General features: G+C 41.5%; 1 protein-coding gene across 1 annotated transcript; it reads left to right on the top strand.

The window, feature by feature from the left end:
• The first annotated feature begins 2,844 nt into the window (after positions 1 to 2,844).
• Positions 2,845 to 6,140, top strand: LOC118325853 (somatostatin receptor type 5). Its single transcript, XM_035658697.1, has one exon. The coding sequence runs from the start codon at positions 3,285 to 3,287 to the stop codon at positions 4,314 to 4,316; it is 1,032 nt and encodes a 343-aa protein (XP_035514590.1). The 5' UTR covers positions 2,845 to 3,284; the 3' UTR covers positions 4,317 to 6,140.
• Positions 6,141 to 9,109: the final 2,969 nt, after the last annotated feature.

Genomic DNA, 9,109 nt, shown 5'->3' with positions numbered 1-9,109 from the left:
CATTCGGGAACATAACAGTTAATATGCCACCCTGGATACAATAAATCCACTGGTGCGTTTAGATAACATTACGAATATTAACTGAAAGATCAGATGCTACAGTTTGCTAGTTTGGGATTATGTTTCTAAATCCAAACATTCCCTTAAATACTTTACATTTTTGTGTTGCAATTGCAGGGAGCTCTGGGTTTGTAGTCACTGTTGCTGGGAAGCAAATAAACTGATGCTCAGAAACAATAAACAACATAACACACGCAGAGTTTCCAGATTTCTTCACTGGCTTCCTCTCGCTTCCAAGTATGCTGAAAGCATTTGGTGCAGCGTGCCATTCCATATGTAACATCTTTTACTGGAAATGCCCTCTTATGAAATAATTTTGTCAGAGCTACAATAACATCCTGTGATTCACATTTTGCTGGAATAATTAAATTACTGCATGCAAGCTGCAGATGGTCTCTGTGCTTGATTTGGGGCTTTTTTTATTCATACTAGCAGCGTGGCTCTATGGATGGCAATGTCTGTTAGTTGCTCCATCACCATTTTAGTCCACCAGACTAAAATACCTAAAAAACTATATGGCATGAAATTTGGGTCACACACTGATGGTCCCCAGAGGATGAATCCTACAGACTTTGCAAATCCCCTGACTTTTCTTCTATAGAGCCAGCATCAGTTTGACATTAGTGGTTCAGATCAAAAATTGCGTTTTTTTTATTGTAAGGGTTGCTGACCCCTGCTCCAGAGTCACCAGCAGATCAAACTTAACTTATTTAGTGAAAAACCTAAAGAACTATTGGACTGGCATTATTTTGTACAGACATTCATGGTCCCCAGAGGATGAATCCTAAAGACATTAATGATCCCCTGATTTCTCAGCTAGCACCACCACAAGTTTGCAGTTTTGGTTTGGAATCTAAATAATGGCTGATTTGACAAGAGATTTCCTGACTTCTCATGTAAGCCATCGTCAGGTTGAAATTTCAAAATCCACATTAATCCATAAAAATAAGGTTAAAATAGGTTTTAAAAGAAAAATTCAACCCTAAAAACAAGAAAAACCTAAAACAAAATTAAAATTCCAGTAACATCAGGAAAGGCTCTCCAATAAAAGAATGTTTTAAGAACTCTGTCCCCTTCAGCTGGGCCTCTGTTATATACAGAAGACCTCTGCCTGAGGACCTCCTTACATTTTGAGTTTCAGGCAGTCATCATCTCATGCTCATCTTATCTCTGCAAGACAATAACAAGCTTCTATTTCTACAGCATCAACGTAAGTGCAACAAAGTGAAGACTAGAAAGGATAAAGGCAGGTTCAAAGGCACAGCTGTCCCACGGTGGAAGTAAAAATCCTTTCATGTGACCCCACAATGATGCTGTGGGATGGTGAAGAAAAAGGAAAGTGGAGGAAAATAAGACCTGAAAACAGAGTACTTCTTAAAAGCTCCTTTTTTTCATACATAGTGAAGTAGCCCATAGCCTTGAGTTTGGCAGTGTGAAAGATGTCATTCGTTTGATTCCACATGACTCGTCCTTTTGCTGTAGACAGCTTGGCAGCACGTGGATGTGGATGCCAGCACGTCTGTCTGAACACTGCAGTGAAATACTGCCCGTGAAATACGAAGCTGTCAAACGTCTCCAAATTTAGCGCTATGAAACAAAGTGTCTCCAGTGATGTTTTTACAGGGGGTGGAGAGGTGGGCTTCGTCGTATGAAGTGTTAGTCTCAAGGGAGAAGTAAAGCCAATACCTAATCAGGACTTTAGACTACAAAGGCATTTTTTCTAGGTAATTGGAACCAGTTAAAAGCTAGAGCGAAGATATGTCTCCAGAAATCTCTGGGGAAATCTGTGGCATCTGATGAATGAGCTCTCAGATAAGACGTTAAGGGTCTCGAATTGAGATAAAATCACTGGCTGAATCGAAAAAGAACTGACTAGTTTTGATTGAGCTTTGCCTGCAGTACTGACGGTGGGTGGCGGAACACATTGGAGGTTTTCTGGGGGATATTCCCGGGGTATTCGAGCTATGCGTGTCGGAGTGGCAACAGGATGGAGGTCATCGCTCATCCAGGGTCTTTAATCTTCACCAACCCCTCTCCTATTTCCAGTCTACCCGTTCCTTTCTTTCCATCTTTTTCCTCCCTTCCTCTCCGCTCTCTCGTCTCCTTTTCACCTTTCGCTCTTCCCCTCTTTCACCTCCTCCCTTTGTCATATATAAATAGTAAGAAAAACAAGGTGGAAGGGTTGGAGGAGGATGGAGGGAGTCGTAGAAGCAAACACAGCATCCCATGTCAAATGTCAAAAAACAAAAGCCCTGAAAAAACAGACAGCAGACTTCACTTTCCTGGTGACAGATTTACTCTGTCTAGGTTGTAAAAGTGGGTGGCCCAAGCTACGAGATTGTGTTATTATTATCTGTGTGTGTGTGTGTGTGTGTGTTTAGGTTTGGTTGCATGACCCCCCACTGAACTGCGAAGGAGCACAGGAGGCACAAGAGTAGAGGAGCACACAGGGGTGGAGTGTGGTGCGACAAAATGGATGGCAGGGAGGGAGGGAGGGCGGGGGGTGAAGTAAACAGAAGTGAAGAGAAGGGAGAGAAAAAGTTATGAAAACAAAAGTATTGTAGCAGATGGGGCCAGGATTTACCTTGGAAACGGTATTACAGCAGAGGAACCGGGGGAGCACTGAGGAGGGGCGTGAGCCAAGCTGGAGTTTATCACAATCTCTGGAGACTGATGAACAAGGGGGGTGGGGGGGTTCCCACACACACAGCAGCAGACACACTGTGGGGGGAAGAGATATAAAAGGGCTCCCAGGGAGAAAGAGCAGTCAGGCAAGCGTCCGAGTGGCCGTCCTGCTCATTTCTACTGCTGTGCGTCACTGAGTGTGTTTACGCGAGTGTATGCGTGTGTGTGTGCGTGTGAGAAAGTGCACATGGGTATCAGAGAGAAGTGTGCTGTCTCCACCACAAAGGAAGTCTGACAGGTTGTTGTTTTTTTTCAAAACATAAAAGGAATTAACGATTGAGTGGATGGAGGGAGAGGAAGAGTTGCTGAAGCCTGGCTGTTCTTGAACCTGAAAACGGTGTTTGATTTTCTGGTTTTTCGGTTGAGTTGTTTACTCCTCTCCGTCTGAGTACTTTTTACTTCCACCACGGGGAGTCAAGAGGTGACTCTTGAACTGCTTGCAGAGGAATTTAAACAGAGGCAGAGATTTTCTCCCTCACAGCTGCCACTGTTCTGAGTGTCATTTTGTACTTTTATTCTATTTTTCAATCAATCATTTGATGCTTCGAGGCAGAATGGACACCTCACTTTTATCAGCTGTATACAATCGGACTTTTGCGGATGAACATTTTTACCTTGAGGACAATATTGATGGTTTTGACATCACCATGGCTATACTCTACTTGGTGGTTTGCATCCTGGGACTAGCTGGGAACTCCCTCGTCATTGCTGCCATTTTGAAATTGGACAAAATGTCATCTTCCACAACGGTGTACATCTTCAACCTGGCTCTGGCCGACGGACTCTTCATGGTTGGTCTTCCCTTCATAGCGAGCCAGAACTTCCAGAATCAATGGATGTTTGGCGACCTGGTGTGCAAAGTGGTCATGGTGCTGGACGGCATCAACCAGTTCACCAGTGTCTTCTGTCTGACGGTGATGAGCATCGACCGCTACATGGCGCTGGCCGACCCGCTTCGCTTTGCCCGGTGGAGAACGCCACGATGTGCCAAGATCGTGTCTGCGTTCTTGTGGCTGTTCTCGCTCCTCACCATCCTTCCCATGGCGCTTCACTTCACAGCAGATCGAGGCCTGTGTATACCAGACCTTGTTTCGGATGCCTGGTGGCTCGGCGTCTTGTCTTACACCTTCGTCATGGGGTTCGCTTTGCCTTTCACGGTGATGACGGCCTCCTACACGGCGCTGCTGCTCACCCTGAGGTCCCAGCGGGTCAGAGCAACGACGGCGAACCATGAGAGCCACCGGCTTGAGCGACAGGTCACCAAAATGGTGGTCGCAGTGGTGTTAGTGTTCGGGATGTGTTGGCTGCCATTTTACACCTTCAACTTCTACTCCCTGTATCAAACTGGCCTGGTGCTGACCTTCGCCAGAGCTTTTGAGTTTGTGGTCCTGCTATCGTACTCATGGAGCTGTGCCAACCCCATCCTTTACGCCTGCCTCTCCGACACATTCAGGAGACACTTCCGCACCCTCCTCTGCCCCGCCGCCAAGTCATCTCCCAGCATGCAGTGCAATACTGAACGGTATGACTTACATGACACAGGTGTGCGGGATGTGGCCATTCTGGCATAAAGAGAAAAACGAGAAACTGACTTAATATTTTTCTCCATTTCCTGCTTCTTTAATGTTATTTACTCACTGCTTATATATGTGATAAATATTGATTGTATTTTTTAATTTTTCCACTTCACTTGTAATGTATTGAGGGTACATTATTGCCTCCAAGAATGAAGTTGTACATATTTTCTTTAATTTCCGGAACAGATTTCCTCTTGTTCTGACTGTACATTGAGTTGTGTGTTAAAAACCCATGAATTGTGTTTGGCACTGTCTCAGATGCAAATGTTTGATCAGGGGTTTAAAGAGATTGGGGGTTTTCAACACGCTTGTGCTTGTGATAGCACATTTCACAGTTTGAGTACAGACTGTGAATCTTTCTGCCCAGCTGAAATAGTCATAGTCATCATTTTTTACCCTGTGGAAATGAAAAGTCGGCTTTGTACTTTCCAATATCTCAAGAAGAGTTTCTTTCACAGAATTCGAATAAGAAGAAAATCCTCATCAAACAGCTTAAATCAATTTGACTTTCCATAACACTCTTTATCTGACAAATGCCCCATCTTGAGACCAACCTCCTGCTCTGTCTTGACTCAGCCCCGTTGTATCATTTGTCTTCTAATAACTCAGACCTGCTCCACTGCGGCTCCTGTTATACTGCATTTCACTAGAACTAATGAAAAGAGGCACAAGAGGGATGAAGTGTGGACAGGTGGAGTGTAAACAGAATAACATGGGTCACATGCCTGTGGCAAAAATACCAGCACGAAGACGCACACAGACAGATCCTCCGCTCCCACAGCTGGATTATGTCCTGGTGGCTTTAAGTGTAGGGGGGCGTCAGATGTGTGTGCCTCGGTGGCCATGTGCATGCACCTGTACACATGCATGCTGCAGGTTTACTGTGGTATTCTGCCTTACTTAAGAGGATTGCCGTAAAAAATACTTTTAGGGAAATGAACAGGATAAAGACTGAACACATATTTTCACTTTATTTAGTGAGATTATTCCCATCGGCACTTGTCTTGCGAACAGCGAACGGTGAATGCCTTAATCTCTTCCTAAATTGCTCTAAAATTGATACCGCCATCCAGCTTGTTTCAATTTTGCTCTCAACTGAAAACCTTGTATCTTTAAAATGTCAGCAGTTGAGAAATTTAAAAAGCAGTCGTGGGGCTTTTAGCTTGATGAAAATGCATTTTGATGTTTTGATGGAAAAACTCTCACAAAGTCACACAGAGGCATGTAATCCATCAATTTCAGCGAGAACTTGAAAGTCACCCAAATGTATGTAATAATAATAAATAGCAGTTACATGCTTCACATTGATGTTGCTTTGGTTTTAAAAACCCCTTCTCCCTGGATTTAACACGCAAAAACACATAAATCAGGCATAAACACACCCAAAATATATCCAATTGCAGCATTTGGCCAATAAACAAACACGAGATACATAAACAGAAATATATTTTTGCACACAGATGAAAAGTAAAGATGTCCTGCTCATTTACAAACAGCCTTGTCTAAAGTGAATTGTTGGAGCAGATGTTGGCTGTCAATTACCAGTGATGTAAATATGTATAAATGAGCAAAGGATGTGTGGGATGATCTGTATTTTGTCGAGAGAAACATACATCTGATGTCAGAATGTGTACCAGAGATGTGCCTTGTTTTATTAAAACTTGCTGTCAAAGTAATCCATTTACACCATATCTAAACATAGAAAACACATGTTTTATAATGCCAGTTCTGTCATGAGTTTTATTAAGGCTGTTAATCAAGACATGGGACTGGGACTTCACTTATATTGATCATATAGTCACTCTATGTATGAGCATTTCCCAGCTGTTATTGCTATATTGAATGTAAATAAATATAGTTGCTTGTGTTTGAGTCGTATTTCTGTTACTATATTCACTGCAAAGGAGTGAACCACAACCATGCCATGTACTCTTTTTTCTTTTAAATGTTTTTCATCAATCATATTGTCTAGAAAATTCATAAACAGAGTTAGAAATGACCACTATGAGACTTATCAGCAACCTTACATCACATTTCCGACAACACTATCACTCTCAAAGTCACAGCAGTACTGTACTCACTAACATTGTTTTGTAATTTTCAGGAGAGGCTCATTGAAGTAAAAGAATATTAGTTATCAAAAGGAGATCCGAAATGAATATGTCTTAGGAAGGGCCTTTTTATGTATTTGGTGTAGTCTAAAGTTGTGTCAAACAGCAATATAAGGCTATCTTGGCTCAATTTTTGAGCTATGGTCTATGGAGTCAAATAGCATAATCCTGATCTTGGCACAGCGAAACCAAGCAAGTAAACTTATTTTATATACCCAACAGTATATAACATATTTAAAATCAGCTCCTTACATGTTTATGCATCAATAATAATAATAATAATCCAATAATCATCATAATCAAACATAACACCCTGGAAGGGGCCATACCGCATTACATTTACTTTTGATATTTTAAGATTATTTTGTTGGCAATACTAATCTGCGAAAACCCTTTCAGCTTGTGACCCTTCATAAAACACTTGTGACTACTTTGGGTCCCTTGTAACTTTTCAAAAGTCTATGAGTTGTTAATTCCACCAAAGAGACTTCTTTTTCATTATTATTATTATTATTATTATTATATTCGTTCCGTGTCCAAAAACTAAAAACAGTCCAAAAACTAAACACAGATTTGTGTAGCAGAACGTTGCTTTTTCCTCTCTCATTGACAATTAATCATCTCACGACTCCCCAGATTTATCTTGCAACCCTTTGGAAAACACTGAAATTCTCTGGAGAATTTAGAGTTTTCTAAGACACCATGGTCTTCTTCTGTAAGATTAACAAACAGAGAACGTCTGCTTCGAAACTTCCCCCCGGAGGGGACTCTGTGAACTGGAAAGACTCGGTAAATGTCAAGCCTGCTAACTGAGACCCACTAGTGTCTGCTGGCTTGTTTTTTAAAGAGCTAATAAACCTCTGCCACATAAATTTTTAAGGACGCTCAAGTGCCAACAGCAGAGAAGAATTTGATGGACAGTAAGAGGAGGCCAAGTTCAGTGTCAGCCCAAAAGCACAAAACACTTGCATGGCTAAAATATATAGCATATTAAGACAGTTCTGACATGATATCATAGGATTTAATAATTGTGCAGGGATGGATGACTTATGCCTTCGTCTCAAGTTTCAGTGTGCTTACATGGGTTTCCAACATTTGTTTAAATGTTCGCTGGTATTGCTCAATGAATGAACAACATTTGCCTCTTGTCCGTCTCCATTTTTAACACATTAAATAAAGTAGCCCTAAAATAAATCACAATTGCCTGTCTTGTGTGGTCTTGTATCATTTCCAACCTGCAGTCACCGCCTTAAAAAAGGGAAACTGCTGTGTTTAAAAAAACTGGGTAAAAAGGTGTTTGGGTTTACCTGAGGGTGTCATTGAGTCCTTGGTCATATTATCTGTCTCTGAACATTGAGGTGGGGGAGGGGTGATAGGTGGTGGAGTTCATGAAGGGGATAATTGGGGCATGTGTACTATACTGTGTTATAACCTCGTTGGCTGCACCACAGCTCGATTTTGAAACATAGGAAGAGCCTTGAGATGCAGTTCTTCTGACGGCCACCAGACGCTGGCTTTTTGTGTGAAGTGAGTTAGTACTTTTAAAGGTCCTACTGAGAAAGTGGATTTTTGGGCATTTTCTTAGCAAAAAAAACAATGATTCATTTTTTTTAAAATAATGAGCCTCTTCAAAACAAAGATGTTCATTTACAGCAAAAGTGCAATTTTGCACAGATTTTATTCTTTTAAGTGAACATATTTCATTTTTACATAGGCAAAAAACAAAAAAAAGGTTATTAAGATGACTATATAATGTAAAAAGAACTAATGATCAAATACAAATGAGTCATATACTACGCTGTTTAGTCTTTGCAAAACATCAGATTCGCTCATCTGAGTGAGACAGTGGTTGATGTATCCTCTGTGGTAATCACTGATTTGTATTGCGCTAGTATTTTCTCAACACTTCAATCTGGACGCAGACTTTGGGCAGAAGTTGCTGTGATGAAAGTAAAGTAGCCAAATCCACAGCTGTTATTGTGCTCAAATCTGACGGAACGACCCGATTCGTGATTGTATTTTTTTCAAACGTCCCAAAAAAATCATTGTAGGGATTGAACAAACAACATAAAGTATGAACTGGTGAACTTCCGAGGTGCTGGTTGGTAGATTTTACCTTTGGACAAAGCAAGACTAGCTGGTCGTAACGTGCTGAATGATAGGAGGTTTACAATATATTGTTACACCATCCAAAAGGTCACACTAATCAAATGGTCTCAAGTGTGTGATTGTGTGTGTACTGCATGTGTGTGTTGGTTCTAATTAAGGCACTGACTTTTCATTGCTCCTCTTTACTCTGACTGATCCAACCTTCACCCTCTACATGTAATTAAGACCAGATGCAAACTGCCCAAGAGGTTCCTCAGTAAAGAATATTGATGGGACCCCTAAGAGTAAGTGAGTGTGAGAGTGTGCGTGCGTGTGTGTATGTCAATGTGTGTATTTGTCCATGGCATGATTAGAAGAATCAATCAATAAAGGTCAATTAGGCAATTTAGTCCACTCGCTGTCAGGCATTTCTTCATTTCTTTCTCATGCCTCTTTTTCGATTTTCCTCCTCCCCCTCTCCCTCCCTCATTCCTGTCATTCCCCTACCTCATTTCCCAACAATGAAATTATCTTTTTAAATCCTTACTTCCTATTTCTTTCTGATTGTGCAACAGCACTGACAGCTGG

Source organism: Morone saxatilis, unplaced genomic scaffold (genome assembly GCF_004916995.1).
Source record: "Morone saxatilis isolate NCDOM2014 unplaced genomic scaffold, NCSU_SB_2.0 Contig1, whole genome shotgun sequence".
NCBI lineage: Eukaryota > Metazoa > Chordata > Actinopteri > Moronidae > Morone > Morone saxatilis.
Note: the sequence above shows the minus strand (reverse complement) of the source record. Positions and strands in the feature narration are given on the sequence as shown.

What these genes read in the sequence shown, in the direction of transcription:
- LOC118325853 (XM_035658697.1), top strand. Translation starts at nt 3,285, where the DNA reads ATGCTTCGAGGCAGAATGGACACCTCACTTTTATCAGCTGTATACAAT.